We start from the raw sequence: 25,703 nt of genomic DNA, 5'->3' as shown, positions 1-25,703 counted from the left end.
CTACTGCATGAAGAGCAGCAGTCACTCAGGCTCTGTCCCCATGCTTAGCAGGCTGGCCAGTGGTGAGCAAAGGCGCATTAAAAACCCGACAGACCCAGGAAGAGCAGCCTTAGTGCTGGACGTCACTGCTTTCCAGGGAAAGGGATGTATGTAAGGAGTGTACCAGCCTCTGCACAGAAAACGTCTTTTCAGGGCTCTTGTCAATTTTCTTTCACTGTTGTCAACACTAGGAACATCCAGGCAGCCATTCTCTCCATGAATGACAGTTCAGACTTTGGGTTTTTTAAAAAGTAAGAATAAAGATCCCTGCAGGTACAGAATTCTTGAGGCTAGCACACTATAACCAAAGACTAGACAACAGTTCACAAGTGCAAGTAACAGAGTACGTTCTCCACGCAGTACGTACCGCACGTTATATCCCCTAATGGAAATATCTATCAGTACATCAAGAAAAAACATCACATGAGTAGCCTATGATATTGTCTGTATTTGGTTAGAATCAGTCCTATCCCCCAACATGAATATTTAAAGACATAATGGAATCACAGCATTTAAACATCAGTCCAACAAGCATCAAAGATTTGTTCCTTCTGGGAAGTAGCCTAAATTTAAATTCTCAACGGCCTCCAACACCAGGACCTGCTGTTGCCACACTAGTATACCACTGTTCCTTTACAGTTCCATGTCATCGCATGTCCCTTACGGTGGCAAGTTCACAGACAGAATGCTAGGTTTCAGGTTTAAAATTATACATACTATGCACCCTTAAAATTCTATGATTTTGCTAAAAAAATACAACAACTAGTGAATATAATAAAAAAGAAGCAGACTCACAGCTAGTGGTTACCAGTGGGGAGAAGGAAGAGGGGAAGGGCCAGATGGAGGTAGGGCATTGAGAGTTACAAACTATTAGGTATAAAATAAGCTACAAGGATATGTTGAAAAACACAGGGAATAAAGCCAGTATTTTATAATAACTATAAGTGGAGTATAACCTTTAAAAACTGTGAATCACTATATTGTATGGCAACTACAATTCAATTTAAAAAACTAAATAAATCTTATTGGTTAAACAAACAAAAAAACCCCAAAACAAACCAAAAAAACCAACTCTATGATTCTGTCCTCTTGTGACAGATGAGAAACCTACTATTCTAAGAGATTCATCAGTGACATGGCCAGTGGCACAGACAGGAAGAGAACTACCTCTCTCCTCTCCACCCGGGCTTTTCCTAGTTAGTATTTTCCAATCCTTATCGTAAAGTTGTTTAAAACGCAACTAAATATGGGGCTGCTCCCTAATGGGGTCTCCAAATGCCAAAAGATGAAGATGAACGAAAAAGCATGTGAACTTAGGCATCTTCTGACATCAAAGCTACAGTGAAACTGACGTTGCTTTCCTGCCAGAACAGACACATGTCAATCTCAGGAGGGCTTACTGGAGGCACAGCAGTGAAACCACCACACTTGCTCACAGCCATGCCTGCTGCCAATCTGTACACATGCACACCAAGCCTCCCCAGTGCCTGAGAGAAGCAAGTGCCCCTCATACCCCAGTAGCTGGCACTCACAAAGAGGTACAGTTATTCTTTCCTTTTCCAGATAGACCTGTAGGTCAAAGGATTTCACACGTGATCTAAAATGAATGACATGTGTGAAACACCCACCCCTCCAGAGAAGCATCTCACCACAGCTCTCCAGCAAGACTGTCTGTCAACTGGACAGAACTGCTCCGGCACCCACTCAGGGTCACATGACCTTCAGTTAGCAAGGCAGGAAGTGAGTCTAGAGAATACCACAACTACTGGCTTAAAAAAAAAAAAAAGTCAAACCAAGAAAGTCATTATAGAACAAGTCTTGGGAAGCTGAGGTGCTTAATTTGGGAGAAGTGAATTCTGAGACTGTGACCCAAGTCCTGTTTTGTGAATTCAGGAGAATCTTCAATAAAGCGATAGCCACAAGTTTACTGTAAAAGTAAGAATATACATTAGGCCACACATGCTCCTGGCTATATAGTGGAGCAATTTATTCCAAAGCAAAATGGAAATCCTAAAGCCAGAAACCAGACTCCCTCAAGGCCCTTCACAGTCTTCAGGATGTTTCTTTCTCTTGCTCTGGTCATACTGAGCTGGTTTACTTTCAGGAAAATTTGGTGACTTTTCATATTTTTTACTTAAGAAATATCTCCTCAAAAACACTTCACCCAAAATATTTTGAGAAAAAGGTGACTAAATTACCCTAAGACTCCAAAAGGGCATAATAATAAAATGTGTACTCTTAAAAGTAGTTACTTATTATCAAAATAAAAATTCACTAAATATATTTTTTTAAACATAAGTATTTAAATCTCCCTTAAAAAATATATGTATTTTTTGTGGTACGTGGGCCTCTCACTGTTGTGCCCTCTCCCATTGCAGAGCACAGGCTCCAGACGCGCAGGCTCAGCGGCCATGGCTCGCGGGCCCAGCTGCTCCGCGGCATGTGGGATCTTCCTGGACCGGGGCACGAACCCGTGTCCCCTGCATCAGCAGGTGGACTCTCAACCACTGCGCCACCAGGGAAGCCCTCCCTTAAAATATTTTTATACCACCTTTTAGAATTACACACACACACAAGAAAAGTCTGCTATTGAATTAAAAGGAAAACCTACACTTGAAAAATAAGACAAAAATTGATGGTACATTTTCTTCTCAATGAACTAGAAAGTGGATTCCTTACAACCAAACCAAAATTAAAACCTACTTGTGTCTTCAGAAGCCACAATCATATTCCTCTTCTTAAAGGAAGACAAACTGTTCTTCTAAAAGCCAAATATCTAAATTTCTCAAGGCAAGTCTCCACCAGTCCGAGTTCTGGCAGTACGGAAGTGTGTCACCCTTCTTAGCTTCTGCTGCAGTCTTTTTACCGTCTCAAGGGCTATTAAATGACTCGAAACAGATGTCTGAGTGCCATTAGGGACCTGCTTCTGCCTGGGAAAGCGGAGAAGCTGAGCATCACAACCCTCTCGACATTCCACTTTCGACAACTACCCATGAACGGGATGAGCTCATCACAGGAGACCCTTATAATTCCTTCACCAGGGCAGAGGGTTAAACAAGGCTCAGCTTTTTATGGCTTTGAATCCCATTTCTCTTTCACACCACTTAATAAAGAAGAGTGTAAGTAGCTTGCTGATATTAAAAAAAAAAAGGAACTGGGGCATAAAAAGAGCCCCTGAACATGGGAGGGTCTGGGGGTACAAATGTGTTATAGCAGAAGACCCCAGTGCTCATCTTGCTACTTGAAGAGGAGAGTTCTGGGGCAAGCTTGTATGTTACCTACTGATTCTGGCTCCGGTTCAGAGCACTTCTCATTTTTACCATCTAGAGATAATTAGGAAGAACGATTATGGTTCAAGCCATTCCAGAAATAGGGATTCTGGGTCCAGCTGTGTGACCCTGGGCAGACCACTTAACCTCTCTGAGCTCCCTGCTTACTCATGTGTCAGTCAGTATGTGTACCTAATAACACCGCACATACTTCAGCCCACTGCAATTTTACAAAGCACGTTCACACACTTCAGTGCATTTGATTCTTGCAATAACCCTGTGGAGTAACAGGGGCTATTATCCTCATTTTATAAAACTGGAAATTGAGGTTCAGAGGCCAAGTGACACACTCCCAATAGCAACCAGAAAGCAGTAGAAGTGGAACCGAACCCTCAACTTCCGATTCCAGTCAAATGCTTCTCTTTTGTTGCCACATCATGTTGCATGATCTCTCTGGTTCCAACAGAATTAAAATGCCACAATTTAAAAAATCTCTGTCGCCATTCACAACTCTTGTCACCGTTTGGAATCTGACACCATTTATACGTTGGGAAAAAGAAGCACATGAGTAAGTGCTCTCTCACATTAAAAACTTCTGTTTTCTATTTAATTCTTTTTGCTCTTTTAAATGCTTAGATGCTGAGTGCTAATAAAGATTGCTTAGTACTAATGGTGAAGAATCTAACAGATCTTGCTTCTGGTGGAAATACTCCTGTATGAAAGAGCCCAGAAAGCACAGTCTACTGTCAAATTAGAAGCACCTAAAAATTGTTACTTTGCTGGATAAAAAAGATATAGAAACCGTAGCATCGAAGATGGACAATGGCAGTGCTGGACCTGAGAGCCTAAGAAAGCCCTTTGGCTGCGTCCTTAACCTTGATGTTTGTGTGGCCTAAGGTCCCCTTCCTCCCATCCCTTCTATCCTCATCCATCCATCCAGTAGGGGGACCTGTGTCATAGGTCAGCGAGGGTGACTGGATACAAAGAAAAATGAAACCTCTGAATGTGTATTCTTTTTACTGGCAGTAAAACTCCTGAGCTGTCAGCAAACTGTGGGGAGGGGCACCTGACAGCCCCATTTGTTTTGCTGGTACAACTCAGAATGAACTGGTTGGGAGCCAGGTTACTGTACACCACGTAAATGAAAGCCATTGTCCCCCACCGCCCCTGTTATTACTATGCCATAGCACTGGGCACTGACCTGCTCTGCCCACTTCCCCTTTCCTCAGTGAGCCTTCAGCCTGGCACCCAGCTCTGAGATGAGGCCTGCTTAGCACCAGTGAAGCTCCCCACATTCAAACCAACAACGTTCTGTGTGGAGATGAGTGAATCAAAGTTAAAATCCAACCCATCAGCATCCATGAGTTCGCTACGGATAATGGACTCCATGTCACATTCCAAGCTCCCATTGAACATGTCCAGGTCCAAGTCGCTGGGGAACTTCTCATGGCCCATGACGGGAAGGTGTGCACTAGCTGAGTACAAGGAGGAGCCTGAGAGAGAGTCCGAGAGGGTTTGCATAGACTGGCTGACAGGAGACTGCTGCTGGTGTTTGGCTGACCCGAGGCTGCTGGACTCGCTCAAGCCCATGTTGCTGACGGAACTTGACAAGGCACGGCTGCCACCGAGAGCGCCCTGGGTTTGGTGCTGGTGGTGGAGCAAGTTCTGATTGACCAAACTCCCCTGGTTAGGCTGGGCGGCAAAGGACATCATTGGATCACTGCGAAGCATCACGTTCCGGCGGGAGTTCTGGGCAGACACAGCGGTGCTGGCCTGAGACATCAAGGGGTCCGACTGGGTCATCATGACATCGCTGTGGCTGAGTGAGTCCGACGTGAGCAGGTCCTGGAGTGTCTGGTTGCCGTAGTGCGACATGGAAGAGAAGGTGGCTGGCTTGTTCTCTTGGATGGTCTGCATGGGAGACTGACGCAGGGAGTTCAGAGACGAGGGGCCAAACACCGTGCTGCTGAAGGAGCTGGTGGGGGAGCCCAGGCCGGAGCCCTTGGTGGTGTATGGGAAGCTGGAGCTGCGCTGCATGAGCCCCCCGGGGGGCGACGGCTGGGACGCAGGGAGCGCGATGTTGTCCAGCAGGTCGTCCATGAGGTTGTCGGCCAGCCCGTCGTTCAGATTCATGGTGCCCGCCATGTCGGTCAGCCGGGGCAGCTCCACGGTGCACGGCTTGCTGACGGAGGGGGACAGGCTGGCCGAGCTGCTGTAGAGCATGGGGGAGAGTGGCGCGTCATCATCCTGAACATCGTCCAACTCCGTGCTAGCCAGGATAGGGGACAGGCGGCCACTGACTGTGCTGGCATTGGAATTGGTGCGTGAGCGGAAGTCGGTCCACGCGTCCAGCTCATCACTGCTGCGAGACGTGGGGCTGCCGGGCCACTTGGAGAGCTGGGAGGGACTGTCGTCTGCTGACTCGGTGGCGGTCTGCAGGGCTGCCTTCTTCTTGGCTGCACGGCCCCGGCTCTTGGTGTACTTGTTGCTGTTGTCCATGGAGACGGCCCGCCGCCGGGGCGCCTTCCCACTCTTCCCCCCGTCGGGGTTGATGATCCACCATGAGCTCTTGCCGGTCCCCTCATTCTGAACCCGCATGAACCGGCTGTGCAGCGACAGGTTGTGCCGGATAGAGTTCTGCAGAGAGAGAAGGGACAATGCAGATGAGCCAGAATGGTCCAAACTGAGCACTCAGAAGAAACAGTTACTAATCAGACTCATTTTTTAAAGCAACCTCAGAGGCTAAGGAAAAAAATAAAAAGGCTTTGCATGACCCTCCTTGGCTTGGTATTAAATGACAGTATTGAAAATGGCAAGCTCCATATTTAGAGGGTGGGAGATGGTTTCATATCCAGGAAATGCTGGGGATGTAGGCGCTCACTGGCATTGTTTTTCTTAAATTCCCAAGTTTTATTGTCCTTTCTGTAATTGTACTTCCTATACTGAAGTTCACACTTATCATGTATTACCACACCATTTCTCCCTGCACTTTGCAATAAACCTCCCTGGCTCTCTAAGGATAATTAATCACTTAGGGGGCTATTTTATTCTATTTTGGTCCCCTCCTCCTCTAGTACAGAGGCAGCATCTACCTTTTCTTAACCACTTCCATGAACCCAGAACTGGTGTGAATTGTTACCGATCCTTTCTACGACTCCATCTCCTCCTGCCACAACTTCACACCTGTCTCACAAGCATAAGAAAAAAATGGTAAAGTAGGATTTGCTGAGTCGACAGAAGGAGGCAAGTTTCCCATTCAAAAAAATTCCAAATAATTTATACAGACACTCCCTCCTCAAGGCAATGTGGTCTGAGCTCAATAACTTCCTTCCGAAGAGTACAGGATAGAAAGAGGAGGTGGGGGAGAGTAACTTTACAGTGAAGAGACCTGACATCTCAGCCAGGTGATCAACATCAACAGGGCAAAGTCAGGTTGATAACAGGCACTCGCTATAATATGATGAAAACAGCACCTTCCTCAGTGGTCTTCCTTCCAAAACCCATCACGCCAGTCTAATCATGAGAAAAACTGCAGACAAATCCCAGATAAGGAACATTTTTAAATGCCTGTCCAGTAGATCCACAGGGAGCCTAAGGAAGCATGGTGACTACATATAATGTGGTATCCTGGATGGGATGCTGGAACAGAAAACGGATATTAGGCAAAAACTAAGGAAATCTGAATAAAGCACAGATCTTAGTTAATAATAATAACGTATCGACATTGGTTTATTAGTTGTGACAAATGTACCAAACTAAGATTGGATGTTAACAACAGGGGAGACTTGACGTGGATACCCAACATCAAGAACTCTCTGTACTAGGTTTGTAACTTTCCTGTAAATCTAAAACGATTCTATATTGAAAGGTTTATTTAAAAAAAGAAAAGAAAAAGGGCAAAATATCCTGGAAAACCTCACAACTGCACCCATCTTGCAAGAATCCTCCTGGCTTGGTAGACAAGCCCAGTTAACAGGGATGACCCAGATCCAGTCCTATCTCTGCCACCGACCAACCATGTGACCTGAGCAAATCGTTTAATCTGTCTGCAACAACTTCAGTTCTTCTTCACTACAGCCCTAACATCCAGACCGTCCCTCCCTGATAGGGATGACGTAAGGATGATATATGATAATATACTTCAGGAGCCAGTCACGCTGCCAAGTCAGGGTGCTCTTACTGCTATTATAAAGCACAGGGTCATCGCCTGGGGAGGGCTCATTCTCATCTGAAAATGCCTCATGTGCAGTAAAAGAGAGGAGTTGATGGTATTTGCCACACCTGGAATAGCACCTGCAGGCCAGATGAGTTTTTATTTGCAAGTTAAAAAGACAGAAGATATTGCCTGCTGCTGTCTATTAAATACAAACCATTCTAAAAGCTACCGTAGTTTAAAAAAAAATTGGCAATCACCAACTGTATTTATGTAGAAGATACAAATACATGTGTTCTACCAGAATGTTTTTAAAACATAGAAAGTGAGCAGGATTTCACCATACGTAAATAACCCAAAATACTCAGAGTGTTTCCCGTGTACATGTTCCCATGCAAGGATGCCCAGCAGCTCCGGCTGGGCATTGAGCATCAGCAACCATGGGTCATAATTCGGCATTTCTACAACAGCCGCAAAGACGCGTTTGAGAGAAGAAAACAGGCAACGTGCTGCGTATCTGGTGCGACAAATGTTGCCCATGAGACTATATCCTGCTTCCCTTTTACTCTTATGGTTTTTAAAAGAATAATGGCATCTCTATGAATGGTTCAGAAATCACATTTCTTTAAAAAGTAAAACACCTTCTCAATAAAGATATGAAGCATGCTCTTAAAACTCACTCTGCAGGGTTCAACAAGCAGGCAAGTGCGAGGTGGTTCTATTCCTGAGTACTCAGACAACTAGATATATTAACTAAAAACTTAAACTCAAGCTTCTCATTGAAAAAACAGGGTGGTCCTGAAGCTCTGTGGGGGCAATGTAGACGCTAGCCCAATTACGCCTCCCCTGGCCAGCCCCCTTTGCTCTAGATTTTGGAAAGGGTTCATACCAACACCCAGAATTAACAATGACCAATCATAAGTACCCAGTTATCCACCCCCCCCTTTAAAAAGCATTTGGAGATTTTTTTTAATGCATTTTTAGTCTCGCAATTCCAAACCAAGTAAGAAAGAAAATGAAACACTTTAGAGACCTCCAAAATGTTCTCTATGGATTTTCTAATGGTCATCTGTTTCTACGACTCTAAACCCCAACAATGTATGTGTGTAATTTTATAAAATTACAAGCTACCATTGGTTAGGAATTTGGAGAGAGAAATTAAGCTTCTGTAGGGGTTTGTGGTAAAGCGGCTGGAATACCCACACGGAGGACCAGAACCACAGCCTGTCAGGGCCCAGGTCCCTAATTGCAAGAGGGAAGAGTGGAGAGCCTGCCTGACTACAGCACCATCAGTTACTGGGCCAGAGGTTTTAGATTCCTCGACTCTAATCCTCCTAGTAAACCGGCCAAGTTGGTGCCCTCATCATATATATGAAGGCTCAGACTGAGAGAAATTAAATAACTTACAGAAGGTCACACAGCTAGTGTCTATAAGAACCAAAACTGAAACTTGTTTTCCCAAGTCCACTCCAATGCTTCCTCTGCAACCTTTCCCAGGTCTGTCACCAAATTAGACAGAAGTCATCGTGCTATCTGTGCTGACATCTAAAAAAAGAAACTTTTAAGAAAGAAGAAGGATACAAAGGCACAATCCTATGACTATAATTTTGTTTGTGAAATAGTTAAGGGTAATAATTTGGTAGGTCTTTCCTAAAAATGTTTTTAAAAGAAAGTCTTTAGAAGAGCAAGCCTGAAAGTAAAGGCTCATCCTATAGCCCGCATTTGTGTTTCTTTACTAAGGTGGCCATCGTAGCATTCATCCTAAAGAGAGGACAGTGGTTACCATACAAACCAATATAAACTACCCTTAGATTCTGAAACAAAACCCAACTTATTAAATGGGTGATTAGCTTCAGTGTCCAATCTTCGCTCAGTTCTTGTTTTAGAGGTTGCTAGTGGCAGAATACATCTCCCTAAGGCATATTACCTACAACCCAACACTCGGACAGGTTTTTCCAGTTCCATTACTAAGACGACGCAAACAAAAACCTGTGTCACCACCAACCTCACAGTCCCCAGCCTTCCGTTTATAAAATGCATAATCTGAAGGGCAGGGGGGGCATTGACAAAGGCCATCCAATGTGGCCCCCTGTCTATTTCTAGCTCAAATGCCCCTCACCCTAATATGGTCAGATACCAGAAATGTATTCTGCCTTTTTGCCTCATAGGTCATGATTCTAATTACCAGGTTCTCTAACTAAATTTTGGTGAAACAGGAGAAGGTGAATAAATGCCAGAGAAAATATCAGAACTACAACGTTTCCCCAGCACCTTCCCTGATAACGGAAGTTAATGGTGATATGATTTCTGTAAGATTTCAAACCGCCCCTCCCTCACCTCAATCCCAGGAATGAAGACATGGAATTTATAAAATGAGACAAGCCAATTATAAAATCTTCTTATGATCTGTAGTTTAAGTTCTCTAAAGACCTCTTCACTGGGGGCTCTAAATTAGTTTCCAAAGTACTGTGTGCATTTTAAACTATAAAACTACCATCAAAAATATTCTATGGTTTTCCACTAATTCATCTGTCATACCAAATCGTCTTAAGTTTGTAAGATGTAACATTAGTTTGGGGGTTGAGAGCTGACAGTAAAGGAGGAATGGTTTGATAGGACTAGAGTGATTTTTCTAATCACATCTAAATACACATTTTGAAATACATTGTGAGGCAGACCATTGTTAATTGGCTGGGTGTGCTTTCCTTAAGGCTAAAGTGATAAGGTAAATATAACCAACCAAGACTTCCATTGCTAGAGCTCAGGCCATTCCGTCATCACATTTGGTTACTAAAGGAGCCAATAAATTACTCTAACCCCAACCCAAAACCCTGTAAATAGTTCTGGTTATTTAAATCCACTACTAAGAAATCCAGAGATTGATGAATTACAGCAAACCAAACATCTCTAGGAAGAAACTTTTGTCAGAGACAAATATGCCAGTTTTTTTTCCAACTTGGGCCCAAAGATGTAGAAAACCCTGCAAGCAACTGTAACACAATGTCTCTGAAGAGAGAGCAGAGATAAAAATGAGACGAAGAAGATTTACACTGAAGCAAGGCCTGCACTGGGGCAGTAAACACTTTAGGTGTAATTAGTAACAGAGCTGTCAAACCTGTCCTGTGTGACTGCAGCTGCCATCAGTGGCCTAATCCTTCGAGCAGGGATGTGCAGGTACACGAAGGAGGCCGCCTGATAGAACTCACATTTCACAGTTGGGCTGACTGCGGCCGTGTGGGTCAGAGCCTGGAGATCCCTTTGCTTGGCTCTCCTTGAAGAAACCAGCATAAAAGATGACTGTCTTCATCCGAATCCGGTAATTCTTTTTCTTGCTATAATGAAGACAGTCTCCTAATGCAAGATACCTTTATCCCTAATGCTAGAGTGCACAGTCACTACAGTTATGCCAACTGGTTGTGAAGACAGATGGACCCCAAACAGATTAGATTAGATTAAGTGTCAGGGGGAAGCTGCCTGAAATGAATAAGTATTCCACCAATATTTACAAAGTGGCTAATTCACACATGCAATTTAATGTGGCCAGTGGAGGGAGGCAGGCTTCAATGTCAGCCAGGTCGGAGCTGGAGTCGTGGCCCTGGCATGTGTCCTGTGACCCTGGGCAATTGACTTAACCTCAGTTGCCCCTTTCATAAAACGGGGATAAAACACCCTCTCTGTCTAACTCTAGGATCTTTGGGAAGATTAAATGAAAGTACGCATGCAAATTACTCATCGAGTGCCAAGCACAAAAGAGGCTCTCAACTGTCAGGTCCCACGTACGGAAGCAGTGACATCACAAATGTTCACTTACTGTTTTCCGTGCATCATATACTTGAAGCCAGAAGGTGAGAGGGCGGGCTCCTTCCAGGAAGAGATTTCAAACTCTTAAAAGTATTTCAAAGGTGCTGTGCCACTCAAGAGTAGCTGGTAATTTCCCAACTATTGCTACCCTATGTCTGCTCCAGCCCCTTCCAACCCATGTTTACCTTGTAAAGACTGCCCACTAACCCAGACACCAGCTGCATGTGCTTCCCCTGGAACACAGAGAGGGTTTTGTCTGGAAGCAACATGTGGTATCAATTTATCTTTCTCAGCAACAGGCAACAAGGAATCCACTGACTTTAAAAATAAAAAGGGAGTTGTGTAATTTAACTCTTAAAGGCCTCTACCTTTCCCTCTCTCTCTCTCTTTTTGCTGTCTCAAAATGAATTATGGTTGTCAACTCCCAAGCCAGACCCATTGCTTCCCACCAAGCAGATTGCAGGCATTGCCCTGGTCCTCACGAGGGATTTCAGTGGGGACGATCTATAAGGCACTGCTTTTAAATCCAGGACTCATCTACCTTGCACACAGGACCAGCACTTCAAGTAGGTCTCCTTGCTTTGACTTGTTGGCACCGACAGTTCAAAATGAGGCTGCCAAAGGCCTGAATCCTAATATATGCAACTGCTGAACAGGAGATGATAAAGGTCACGTGAAAAGCCCAATGGAAACCGTGAGTCCTGGGGAGACCCAGGGGACTGTGTGCCACAGCAGAACAACACAGAGACACCGCTTCAGGAGAGGGCCTGGGAAGACGCCTCTGATTTATAATGACAGGCTCTTTCAAAGGCAGTTCTCTGGATGATGCCCTGATTGCTCTTAGGCATCAGTTTTCCGCCCTGGCTGCCTCTTCGAATCACCTGGGGAGACTTTAAGTACTCACTCATAGAGACTGGTGTGGGTAAGGCCTGGGGAGGTACATCGTTAAAGCTCCCCAGATTATTCTAATGTGCAATTAGAGCTGAGAATCACTGGAATGTCCCCCTTACATTTCTACCGGCTGAGACTCTAAGATAATGATTCCCAGTCTTCCCAGGTCTGGTGCACAGCAGATGTTCTTTAAGTCCAAGTTTCCACCATTCAGAAGATAAGGATGAGAATCGGGCTCACAGATTTAAGCTGTGTTTATATGTACAGAGTAAAATGGAGAGTTAGAGTAATTTATCAAATAACTAGGGTCCAGATATCTTTTTTCTTTTAAAAAAAAAAAAAACGGTAAGGGGAAGGGTCCTTGACCTTGCACTGCCTTGTAGATGGTCACCCATTCTGCTCTGTGCCACTTCTCTACCCAGCATGGATAGACACGGACAGAAAAGAGGGTAAGTGGACTTTCCAAAAGTAGGAACTGATGATATAGGCTGAAGAAGGAATGGGCTGGGACCATAACTGACCCCTGTAATTTTCAGAATCTTCCCCAAATTAGCATGAAACCTCACATAATCTCTTTTATAACAGACTGTCCTTCAAACAAAATGCCAGAAAGATAGACTGCATAAAAATAACCACTGAAAAAGCCATACCCCAATCCTGAGGTACTTATTAGCTTCCATTGTTAAGAATACAGCAAAGTATTACTTAATGAACTTCCCTGAGAAGCAAAGTACACGTGCAGATCGCCTCAGTAACAATCACACAGTTTCTCCTTCCTCGACTGTACAAAACACTACCTCACCGCACTCACTGCAAAGGCCCTGGGTGGGGTAGGGGGAGGGGATACTGCAAAGGGCCAGGCAGTGCCACCATCCGAGGGAGAAGTGTGCAGGGCTGGTCCTTCTCACTAGACATTAGACATTTAGCTGGCTTATCCTCTTCCACTACACTTTATCTACTCCGGGACTAACTTGTTCGAAAGCAAGTATGCAAAGTATGATAGCATAAAACAGGCTCGTGAGTTACTATTTCCGACTATATGGAATCCCAGCTTCCCTGTCTTCAGACAGAGAAGAAAACTTACACATTCACATACGGGATTGCATAATCAACCCTGATGTGTAAGACAAGGTCCAGGCTAGCTCCAGTCTTACTTTTGTCTAAAACACTAAAAGTTCAAACCATTAAGGGACTTATTTAAAAAGACGACGTTCTAAAATAAATAGTGTCGGGAATTTGCCTGAAGGATTAAATTTCCAGCTAGAAACAAGATTTCTGTTACACTTGCTGACGACCATCCTCTACCCGCAGAGGTCTCCTTGGAAAACTCACATTTGTTTCACGTTTGCATGCAGTAAGCAGCAGGTTCTGGCCCCTCCTTTGGAGGAATAAAATAATAATAACCTGGTGATCAACAAAATGAACCCATTTCCTACCCAAGCCAAGATACGTGAAGCTTTCTTAGGGGAGGAAGGGCCAGGCAGACAATTTGTTCTGTCCCCAATTGAAAAAGAAATCCTAGATGGGAAGAAAGTTCTCTTAAAGAGCTACCACACTATTACAGAGAGTTTTGTTGGGTTTTCCAGGGTGGGTTTTATTTTCATATTAACTTTAAAACTTTTTTCATTTAGTGATCTTTTCAAGCCCTTCCACAGCTGTTTCTGCTCTTGGAGGGCAAGAGGGAACATTCCATTCCTCCCAGCCAAACCTGCACTTCCGGCACACAGAGAACCCTGGCAGCCTTGCGCCCTCTGCCCACACCCACTCCCCGCAGCACCCTCCCCACCACCCGAACCCCCTGCTTCCAGACCCATGTCCTCCTCCCCACCACCCGAGGAAGCAGCAACTAAGGGCATGTGCAGTCAACAGAAAGACAGTCTCCAGAAAGCAGGTCAAAGCTGCAGCATTGGGCCACCCCTGCCCTCTTGCTCCAGGCTTGAATCCTGGTGTGACTGAATCCTTTCCCCTTCCCACAAGGAGCTCGGCAAACACACACCTTAAACTCCCCTTTAAGACCATGCAGGACTAGCCACACCAAATGGATGTGTCAAAGGGTTAAAAACCATGAAGTTTCAGCACCTTCCTGAGACTGACTCTGCAAAGTAGAGCAAAGTGGAACAGAAATAGTTTTATTATTAACATACTTTTCACTTAGATTAAAAAAAAAATAAAGCTGCAAGTTTTTCCAGTTTGAAACTGTATTGTGGGTGGAAATGGAGAGAATAAAAGGGCACTGGGAATACACATCCAGAATTCAGGAATATATTAGAGTCTAATCACTTTCATGGCATTATATAAGTGATCATCAGGGCAGGAAGTTCAGGAAAAATTTAATACTGTGGAAAATGGAGAGGGCTGTGAAACCCATCTAGTAACAAGCAGCCTTAACTTTACAGTGAAAGAAACGGAAGACCAAAGAGATACAAGGCATACCTAAATTCAATCAGCTAGGAGGTGACAGCCAAGTTGAGACAACTCAGATCTCCTGGCCTTGACATTTTATAGTAATACCATCCAGAAACACCATTAGTCCCAGTGTCTGGATTACCATGACAACTGAAGTGGTGAACTGCAGGGAGCACAGAGGATGGTAAGATCTACCATCCACTCACCCATCCATCCACCCATCCACCCATCCACCCATCCACCCATCCATCCATCCAACTTCAGTCTGCCTTGCTTTACAACTTGAGGAATAGAAGTCTGTCTCCTCTAACACATACTGAACTCTTTACGACCAGACGCCATGTCTTATTATAGCTTTATCACCTAGCATGGGGCTGGCACAGAGTAGGTGCTCAAAAATATTTCTCTAATCAATGAATTAATGGGAACGGGGCAGCAGCCACAAAACAGGCCGGAATTATACTTTAAAATGAAATGTTATAAAACATGACACCAGTGAATGATCCTCAACATGAAAAGATGGAAGTAAGCTTCCATTGTAAAATGTGAAAGAGCATCTAGGTTGTTCTAAAGTTGACAAGTCTCAGCCTCAGGTATTAACTTCAATATACAACTGAATTTCCAAAACCAAGATGATACAGTCTAGTAAGTAGGCTTAAGGTTCTCTGTAATAATATTATACAGATGGGCAGAAGGATAGTAAGTGGGCTACTCGGGGGAGCAAGGGCTCGACAGAATGGTCTCAGGTCTGTCCAGGGTGTAGAGGTGACTCTCCACCTGTCTCAGGATGTTATGGAGCCCCCATTACTTGGTAATGCAGTGGGCCCAGAGCGCTCAGAGGCATCCTTGAAACCACAGATAACACATCTGGTTCTAAGTCTCCTCCAAGCAGGCACAGGGGCAACAAGAGAAATCCAAAATAGAGTCTACTTCACCTGCAATCTGAAGGAACTTACTGTGTTTGGTGCCAACCAGAGCCAAAACTCTGTGCTTGACAAATCTAATCTCATTTTACTTTCATGGCACGCCTGTCAGGAGGAAACTGAGGGGCAAAACAGTAACTGTCTATAGGCGGTCGTGCCGGAAATCCAGCCCAAGGCTAACTCCTACAGCAAAGCTCTCACCACTGCACTGTGTGTCCCCCTCTAAAGTCACTGAAGTGCCCAAGGAGAGAGGCACCATTCACAAGTGACATGAAGCTTTCAAGACTACCCAAACCAGCCACTGAATTAAGTGTTCCCAGCTCTAAGTTCCTGTACGTGGTCCCTAGGACTATGAAAGGCGGGTAGGGGGGAAAGGTGGAAAAAGCACTAGCTATGAAACAAGCCTTGTTGGAACTGGATCATTTTTAGAAATGAGCCTTTTCTTCTCAGACACTCCCCAAAAGGGACACTATGGACATGTCCTACCTTGACCTGGGATCACTATTCCAGGGAACGACCGAACAAGATCACTGCCCAAAACTTTTGAGTGTCCAGGCCTTCCTCAGAGGCACATCTGGTGGCCTCTGTGCTCAGGGACCATCACCCCATAACTGAGTCAAGCCAGTTTACCTGGTTGTCCCTGGCAGGCCTATTCTAGCCCCCAATAGCTGGCACCCTGCTACAGGTCCTGAAGCCAGAGACATCAGGCAAACGTCTGCTTTGCCCTGGACCTTGCTATTCCAAGGCTTAATGTGAAACAGGGACTCAGCTCTATACTATTTAAAACATGTAATTAGTTTATTATTGAGCCAGAAAAGATTAGCTTGCTTTCAAACTATGTGAATTTTAAAATACGATGCCTTTTGCCTGCCAACTGACAGCACAATCAGGTTACTTCTGTTTAGCCTCAATCAAAAACTCTGGTAGAAAACTGCTCTAAGGCTTCATATGCATGCTATTTTATTATTTGTCTTCTGGCATCAAATCCTACAGAAACAGAAATCATTGAAAATGCAAGCACATTAAAAGGGTGGATGTGGAAGTGCTGAGTGGGTGAGTTAAACAGCTTGAGAGTTTGACATCTGAAATCCAGGAAAACTGCCTTTCTGTTCTTAGTTTACAATCCCTCCCTTCACATGGAATTCACTGGCTTTAGCGTCACACATACAAACACTGACTGTTTCCAGCTCTTCAGATGTTATGGTTCAGAAAAAATGGTTCTTTTTTGTCTTGTTATTTCAAGAGCAACGAATCTCTTTTTGGTAGCTATGAAATATATGCCAGTGTGTGGGCACAGTCACACAGTTACACATGGGCCCACACCCTGGAAAGACTGGTAGGGGTGGAGGCACATTTTTCAGCTAGGGCAGGAAAAAGTAGGGGCTAGTATTTACAAAACAGACATGTGTATATGCATCTGGAAGCAGGCTGCCTTCCAAGTGTCAGTGTTAATTATTCGAATAGTCATCAAAAATCAAGGTGTTACTGCTGAAATAAGCAGAAAAAGAAAATAAATGACACATAACAGAGTATTTCATGTTGGCTACTGCAAACACACCACTGACGGACTTTTTCTTTATGGGAATAAAGAGTACAACAGTCAATTCTGCAAAATGACTCCGGCCTGCAGTACCCTCTTTCCGCTCCACACCCCAGGGAAATTCAGTTAACAAGGAGTCTGAGGAACTGCTCCCTCTACCTGAAAACCTCACCTGCATGTGCAGCATTTCACTGTACTGGTTTTGCAAGATTTCTTCTTGTTTAAAAACCACATGATGCAAAAGTGACTGATGACCAATATAATGATGTTGCTAAATGCTGAGTGAATCAACCATTTATTCCAGGACACTCCTGGGTGCCAATTACATGCACAGATGAGCACCAGCCAGCTTGAAATTCCACATGAAACGATCAAAGAAAGGAGAGGACATTTCCACTCACCAAAGAGCCAGGAATTCATTCCATTTTTCTGAAGTAAACACTGATTGAGCCATTCGTATTTTAATGTATCATCTAGGATGCATTTTAATTTATAATCTAGGATGTTCTCAAATGTGCAAGTTAATATTAGCACTATTCCCCAAATTATGATGAAGTGGGTTCAATACGCATGGGATAAATCTCAGTGTTTCTAAAAACCACGACAAGAATGCAGTATTTTAATACTACTATGTACCAGGCTATAATCTTCTTCACGTACACTGCTAGGTAAGCTTGAAAGCACTTAAGAAACTGGAAGCACCAGCATCAGTGGAGATATTAATCTATCACCCAAAGGGCAGAAGGGATAATATTCATTGGCAACGACAGTCACACAGGAGACTAAGAGTCTGTAAGACATGAGACTCTAAGTGTGTGGTGGAGAGTTGGGGGGTGAGCCCACGCCTCACCCAGCAGGTGTCAGAGTGCTCCAGGGCTCCTGGTTCCCCTACACTCACTGTCAGTGATTCCAAAGCCACTTCTGAGGATGCAGGACCCCTGGGCTCTACAACTGCCTCCCTGGTGGAGTCTGACTTGGCAGGTTTAGCCCTCAGATTCTCTCCCCCAACTTCCTGGGGCTCATCATCTGGACTTCCTGAAGTTTCTAACTCTTCCCCCTTAGGTTGTTCATTTGCTAATAAGAAATGTGTGTGAGCTCACAGCACAACCAGGTCCTAGGTCTTTCCCTAAGACTTGACAAATCGTCGTACGTACGGGGCCTGCTGAAACTAATCCCCTCACATCAAGACACGGGAGGAAAAACACCCAAGGGCAGATGTTGCTGAGCCATTTTTAGGTGCAAAGGTAGCTTCAAGTAACGCACTTCAGACTCTCTGTGGCATTACGTGGAATAATATCACCCAATATACCTGTTTCTCCAGGAACAAGTTCATTGGGTTCTTTCAAACAGCCATGACCTCAGCAGTCTTCCCAAGTGAAAGAGACAGCCAAGTCCTGATGTTAATTTGTGGATAGAACAGGAAATCACATTAAGCTTCTTATAAGGTTAACAAATTCAAGTTGGGAGACAATTCTACACCGGTCTCTGATGATTCTGCACATCTTGCAAGCAAAATACTGATGGCCTTTAGTGCTGGGTTATCTTTCAAGGATGTCTGCATTTGCATAGTAAACAGCCTTGAAAGACAGCAACAGCATCACCCTCCAGAGCAAAGGGGAGATATGCTGACTGCTCATTACAAGAGACTTAGGATCCCCAAACTCAGGGTTCCTCTCCCATTAACAGAACCCACTGCACGTGCAAGCATCAACCTAGGCTCATCTGTGTCACTCATTCCCATGGGACACTCGGGAGCAAGGATGGACCTGATGGAAAATATGCTGCTCATGCTACTTGCTGGGTCACCAGTGAGTAATAAATTCCTTTGCCTCTGACCCAAGAATCTCATGGCTAGTAGGGTCAAATCTCAGCTCCTTCCAGTTCTTGACAGTCTACTGCTTTAGTTTATGAACTGCTGACACTTCCTTAACTGCACCAGATAAAACTGGGCGATTCATCTCTAGCTAACCTTCTTCTCTACCCCTACATGAATAAGAAAGAACACAAGGCAATGGGATGGAGGAAAATGAGGTCACAAGTACGAGGCAGAGGCACATGGCTCCAGCATTTTGAATGTTCTGACCTGGCTCTGCTGAGGACCCACAGCCTTTATGAAAGCAAACCACTAATAAAGGGAGAGGGGCAGGGGGAACGGAGAAGCTCCTGATACAGTCACTCTGCAGTGTTTTGTCTGCATCCGTCACCATCTTTTTCAGTGGTTGCTCAGCGCTGCGGTTTGCTTGTAAGAGCAGAGCGGAGCGAGCCGCAGGTCTGGGTTTGTCGCTTCTGCCTTCCTCCTCTACCAAACACAAGAGCAAACCACATTTATGTCCTCCAGGGAACATCTGCTGAGTCTCTGCAGGGGCCCGATCTCCATCAGGGAGCCCTGGGCCATTCTCAGAGGGAAGAATTTCTCCCTCATCCCCTTGACTTGCCTAGGGGCTGCCCCAAATCTAATCCTGATGGAAATGCTTTCAAGGTCTTTCTCCTTGCCCCAGTGACTGTTGTTGCCACCTGTCACGTAGGCAGAAGCCCAGGGTTCCCTCCTCCTTCCATGCTAGCTCTCCCACATGCCCTTTCTTCATTCTTCAGACAGTATTTAGCAGCTTCAGACCTGTGGAAAGGAAGACGGACTAGGCAGTTCCCATGAACCAAGAGCAAGCACACGCACACACATGTTTATACACTCCAAGTTTTCAAAAGAGAGTTAGTTTTCTAGCTTATTAACTATGAACCAGGAGCCTCTACTATGAAATATAAAAACCTTACAAGATTTCATGCTCTACAGTTTTCAACTACTGATTTAAGCCAGACGTGTTCTGGGACGTACGAAATTGGTATTTTCTTTTCCCTTCCCTTTCCTCTTGGATAACCTACTTCCACTCTTGGCAAAAGGAGGCATATATTTACTACAGTGTCCACATGCACCTACACGTCCAGTGCCGGGTGGATTGCTGCCACCCGGCCAAATAATGTGCCCTTTGAGAAATACTTATCAGTTAGAGTGCTATAAAGTGGGCCCACAGTTCTACTCTGCTCACACTGTGTAGTAGTTTGGCTACCAAACACAACAAGCTTTCTTTGCTTCTCTTTACATCAATCAGAAAATTATGTTAATTTGATCTGACGCTATCTGTGGACCTATGTGGAAAGAATGCGACATCCAGGAGTAAATTAGAGTCAACTCACTCCACTTGGGCAGCAGGTTCCCACACAGACACTCCAGATACTAACATTATACCGGGCCCCCAACCTGGGCTCCGGCAAGGGCTACACAAATAAGGAACTATTAGCAACAACTTGCAAGTAATCAATTTTTAGTGCTTTTCAGTCTAGAGTAGCTGCCCAAAGAATATGGCAAAAACCACCATTTTAAAAACACCAATTTAAGCTACAGTAAGGTATTCTCACCATAGGAAATAGGTTTTATTTTGTCTCTCTAAATCCATATAGGAGGTCTAAAAATATAAAAAAAATAACGGTTTAAGATTTAGATACCACTTGGACATTTAAAAAGTCCTATAGCTTTTCTGTCCTTCCTCCTGACAGCTCTCTCTTATGTGGCACTATGTTTGGTGATAATTATTAAAATATTTCTTGGGGGGAAAAGGTGCATAAAAATATGAAGAAGTTACATAAGCTTTTAATAGAAGAAAAACTGGGAAGCGTTAAATAGCAAAAGAAAGCACAACTACGTCCCTTTTTCTATCCTGACACATGGAAGTCTGTCAATACATCTTCTTGAAAGGACAAATGAACTCCCCCTTTATTTTCTCTTTTGAAGTAAACCATGCTGAGTAAGGTTAGCGTCTGTAAAACAATCCAGGAAGCCCAGCATTACAGAGGTAGAGACTCTTTTCCCAGGTTCTCCATCTCCAAGGAAGTCTACCTTTAGCATTGAAAATCACAGTAAATAAAGTATCAGATTTAAATAAAGTTAAGACATCTGCCGTAAACTTCAGAAGCACTCAGAAATTCAAAACGTGGATATTATTCATTTTATTAGAAATCATACTTATGCTTCAAGTGAACTACACAATTCAAATATAGCAGGAGAGAACATTTTGTTTTTAATTAAGATTCATGGAATTTTTTTTTTTTTTTGTAACTGGGAAAATAAACCTTTGGACTGATTGGCAAAAGTATTAAGTGGGTACAAACTTAAAAAAATCAGTATCTATTGATGTTAAAGATGTAAATAACCTTTGACTTAGTAGAACAGGCCACTCCATTCTCCTCTTCTTCCTTACCACAGAACACTGATTTTTAGCTAAGCACATGGCTGCCCAGAAAAAAAAGAGACAAAATACTCCAGCCTTCCTTGAAGTTGGATGTGGTCGTGTGACTTAGTTCTGGGTGACGATATGGAAGTGGGAGTTCCGTGGAACTTCCAGCAAGATTAAAAGCAGCTGACTCAGATGAGAGACCTTTTTGTTCTGCCTTTCTTCTTCCTGTTGGCCTACATCTAGATGGACCGACCATAGGGGGAACCTTGAGGATGAAAACCACCTGCTAAGGTGGGACAGGATATAAGAGGAGACTGATCGTCAGTCAGTTCTTAGAGTGACCATATCACCCCTAGACTTCTTTTACATGAAAATAGTTCACTATTAATTTTGGGTTTCCTGTTATACATAGGCAAACCTAATCCTAACTGATAGACCCAGAAACTCTATTTTTAAGAATTAATCTTACTGATACACCCTTCTACACACACACTCTCTCTCTCCCTCAACTTTTGCATATATTAGACTGATAACAAAAAATAGGTGATTACAAAATTACAATTATTAATAATGGTAATGAGAGGTCTCTAATCACATCAGGTAAACAATGCAACAGAAATACCTAGCAAGGAAGGCCATTCTGTGCCTGTCTCCCATCCACCTTGATGTACGTGTCATCAGGCACTTTGAAAGTGCTTTTCAATGAATGATTGTGTACATGCTGGACAATGTCATCCTTCAGTGGTACAAGGCTGGCAGAGGAAACAGTAAACCTCACGGCCTCTTCTGAAGTTTTAGAAGTTCTGATACGGAGGCCACTAAGGAGAGGAAGTCAGCACATTCGCAAGTGAGGAGGCTGTATTATGGTGAGGCTCTTAACACTGCTTGTTTTGGGTACACCTGTATTTCAAGAGAAAGAGCACTTTTGCAGTTTCAAGACATAAAAATGAATTGTGGGAATTATGGCTCAGAGAGACATATGGTCTCAGCTTCTAGGAATTACTTTCACAGTGATATATAAAGCTATATCTACCAATCGTGGGAATTATGCAGGGCCACACCTTAGCAATGATTTTTACAAACCTATCAGAAATAACATCAACAGCCAGTAAGCAAAGAATATCTACAACACGCCAAAATGTTCTAACTTGGACAAAGGCTTGCTCTCCTGACTTTGGAGCAACGTGAAATGAGTGGAAAGTAAGGCAGACATAGCGATATACCAATCTCCACTTAAGCCCAGAGCATTAAATCCAAAAATAAAAATGCTATCTAATAAAAAACCAACAGTCTCACACCTGGACAGTGTGGGATAGCATCCAGTACGAGTATTAAAAAGAACAACCACAACTCTCTATTCCCACTGAACCAAATTGTGGTCAGTTATCCCTAAAATGAATTTTCAAAAATCAGGGAATGAGTAAATGAAGAAATCTGTCACAAAGCTATTCCAATATTCCGAATAATGAATGCTACACAAGAATAGAAACTTTACTGCATTAAGGTACCACATGACTGTCTCAATTTTTCATGTCTAAAGGCTGGATATTAAAAATTGCATCTATGAAGGCCTAATAGGACAGCACTACAAATGTTTAATTATGCTGCCTAATTTCACCAATATGTGAGAAAAAACATGCTGGGGAAAGAGTCTTGAATATTCCCAGTTAGGTATGCACTATGGTTGGTAGTCTTTGACTGTTGGTGAAAAGGGAGCCATCCGCAGGAGAAGAAAAGATGGGTGATTTACTCAGAGGAAAGGAGCTTACTTCGTAACGGACATCTTACATACATTTCACTGATAAATACTACATAGTTACTCTCCAAGCCTGTGTGGGATGTAAAGGGTTATTTCAGAGTTTAAACTGTCCCTTTCAACATCTTTTAACCTCTTCGTGATATGCTATTGAGTTCATTCCTGGCACTTCATAAACAAACTCATGAAGTCTTGGCTCTGGAAGGGCGGTTTGTGGCATCAATATCCTACTAGAGGGCAATGCCATTGGGCCAGGACCACCAACTTCTCTGGTGTCTCCCTTGAAACTCCTAGCACAGGGCTGGGCACTCTTTGTCATTAAACTGCAACCACCGTGATTTTAAAAGGGAAGAAAACCCCTCCAAATCACAATAAATGTTTAATGGACTAACAGCTGTTTTGGAAAGTGATTTTAGTTTACTAACATTTTGTCCTTAGGTATGAATGTCCTACACCGTCCCAATTTCCTTTGGCTTAGGGATTTGCGCAAACCCCCCAGGACGTCCCATCCTGATGGCTTCCCCAGCACTAGCCACTGGTGCTGATGTTAGTCTTCTGATGGTTAACTTTGAGGATGCTATCACTTGAAGATGACCGTGGCTAGAGGTAAAAGGGAAATGGCACAATCCCATAAGACTCCCCCTGACACAGAGGGTGGATCTAGGATGGCAGGGAGTGGAAGGAATAACAACAAAGGGGCAGCCTCTCCCACCAGCCTCATCTGAATTGTCAGGGCTGGAGTAGTGGAGGAAGAAATAGAGGGGCCTCACATAACACACAGTCATTCAAACAGGTATTTACCGAGGTCCTTCCATGTACCAGGTGAACAAGACAGTCCCTGGTCTCATTCATGGATTTTACAATTTTGTGGGGTGAGGGGGAGACAAGGGATAGACAGTAATTAAAACAAATGCATACATAATTACAAACTGTGAAAAGTGCTCTGAAGGAAAGCAACAGGGTACCATGAGAGAAAATAATGGGGTGGGTTGGATGGACCTAAGATTTAGACTGAAAAGTCAAGAAAGACCTATGAACTGGAGGATGAGCAACCAAGCAGTGAAAGTCATCAGGGTGGACGCGTTTACCTAGAGAGAAAAAGGAAGAAAGAATCTGAGATGTTCTCCTTGAAGTCATGCAACATGAGGTCAGGTAGAGAATGAGGACCCAAATGAACAGGAGCCACCAGACAGGAGGGAGTGTGGTGGCCATGACTGTGAGAATCTTCCAGAAGGAGACAGCAGGCACTGCTGAAAGGTGCAGAAAGACGAGGAGATGAAGACTGTCCATGAGCGTTGGCAAGAAAGAGGTATCCCTGGTGGCCTTGGTAACAGCTGTACTGGGAGTGCTCGGGGAAGAAGCTAGGGAAGATGCCAGCAAGGGATAATAGATAATAAATCACAATCACAAGTCATAATCATAATTAAAGAGGTAACATTTACTGAGTGCTCATTATGTGCTAAGCACTGTTCTAACAATGGCGGTCATATTATCCCCCATCTTGCAAATGAGAAGACTGAAGCCTGAGGAGATCTGCTCAAGACTGCATGCTGTGCATGGAGGGTCCAAGATCAGATCTCAAGGCGTCTGGCTCAAGTCCAAACACTATGCATCGAAGGGGTGAAAGGGAACAAGACCCAGGGCCTGTGGGAAGAGGCTGGCAATGCCCTGGCCCTTGAGTCTAATGCAGGCCTTTCCCAGCAGAGGACACGGCTGGGCAGGCTCTACTGGGTACAGTGGCCACAGGACCATCCTTCCACCTTGGGAAAATAATGACTATCTAAGGAAGGGTATATCCCAGAGTAAGCACTTTGCAATTTCCCACTTGCTTTTCCACTGTCCATCTGTGAGACCCCTGGCAAGTATTTCCACTTAGAGACGCCCTGAGGGGCAAACAGAGCTGGAGTCCATGCTGATCTCAGGCCTTACTGCCCCTGCTCCACACCATAACTCAGCACCTCAGCTCTGGACCACACGCTTTCCAGCAACGGGCCCCACCGCCACAGGCTGGGCAGGGGCGAAGCAAAGCAGAGCACACTGGATGTATCCTCTCTCCTACAGTTTAGCCAGAAGGGAAAGTTGAGCAACGAGGAGAGACTGCTAGACTGCTGTTGAGCGGCCCTTTCAATCCATAACCAGGAAAATAAACATACAGACGTAAGCAAAATAGAGCAGCCGTGGATTTCTTCTGAGGTCTGCTCATCTTGTTTTCAGGACCTGGCATTCCCACCGCCTTTACCTCCACCTAGCGCCATTTTTAGGTACTTGGGAGGGTGCGTGCTAGTTCTGAGGCGACCTAAATGGTCAAAAACAGTAATTTAAGTAAGTTAGGGTCCTTGGGTGGCCTCCCCAAGCCTTCCTGTCCCCTTGCCCCTTCCTGGTCCCTTCTGCCCTCAGACAGTTTAATGTAGACTAAGTCTGAAAACATCAAGCTGGCCCTGGATAAAGAAGGTACTTGTTGTTTACACAGTAAAATGACAAGAATGAAAGAAAAATGAAGTCATCCTCTGTGGAATAGCACTACACAAGAACCGAGGTGAAATAAAATTCCTCCTACAGTAAAGTTTTCGTAGAGATTACCGAAGGGTGGGGGGAAACTAGAGTCTAGAAGCCTGTTTAACATTGTATGAGTTAGTCTCTAGATCAGGAAGTGAAGAACATGTAGAAATTCTTTAGTTAGGAAGTTTAAATGCACTTAT

At 44.1% G+C, this 25,703-nt stretch overlaps 1 protein-coding gene across 10 annotated transcripts in view; it reads right to left on the bottom strand.

Moving 5' to 3' along the window:
* FOXO3 (forkhead box O3) overlaps window positions 1-25,703 on the bottom strand; it is a 119,969-nt gene that overhangs the window by 14,953 nt on the left and 79,313 nt on the right. For 6 of the 10 annotated variants that reach the window (XM_089921909.1, XM_089921907.1, XM_022553973.3 and 3 more), the window contains one exon: window positions 4,510-5,945. The exons of 1 other annotated variant lie outside the window; for it this stretch is intronic. In XM_089921909.1, the coding sequence (XP_089778035.1) occupies window positions 4,545-5,945 (1,401 nt within the window). In that variant the 3' untranslated portion in view covers window positions 4,510-4,544. 3 more of the 10 variants (XM_089921912.1, XM_089921914.1, XM_089921913.1) reach the window with 3 other exon arrangements.

The sequence above is a fragment of the Delphinapterus leucas genome, chromosome 12, assembly GCF_059928025.1.
Source record: "Delphinapterus leucas isolate spDelLeu-1000000601 "Yukka" chromosome 12, BTC_Dleu_Yukka2, whole genome shotgun sequence".
Taxonomy (NCBI): Eukaryota; Metazoa; Chordata; class Mammalia; order Artiodactyla; family Monodontidae; genus Delphinapterus; species Delphinapterus leucas.
This window is presented reverse-complemented; position numbering and strand designations above follow the sequence as displayed.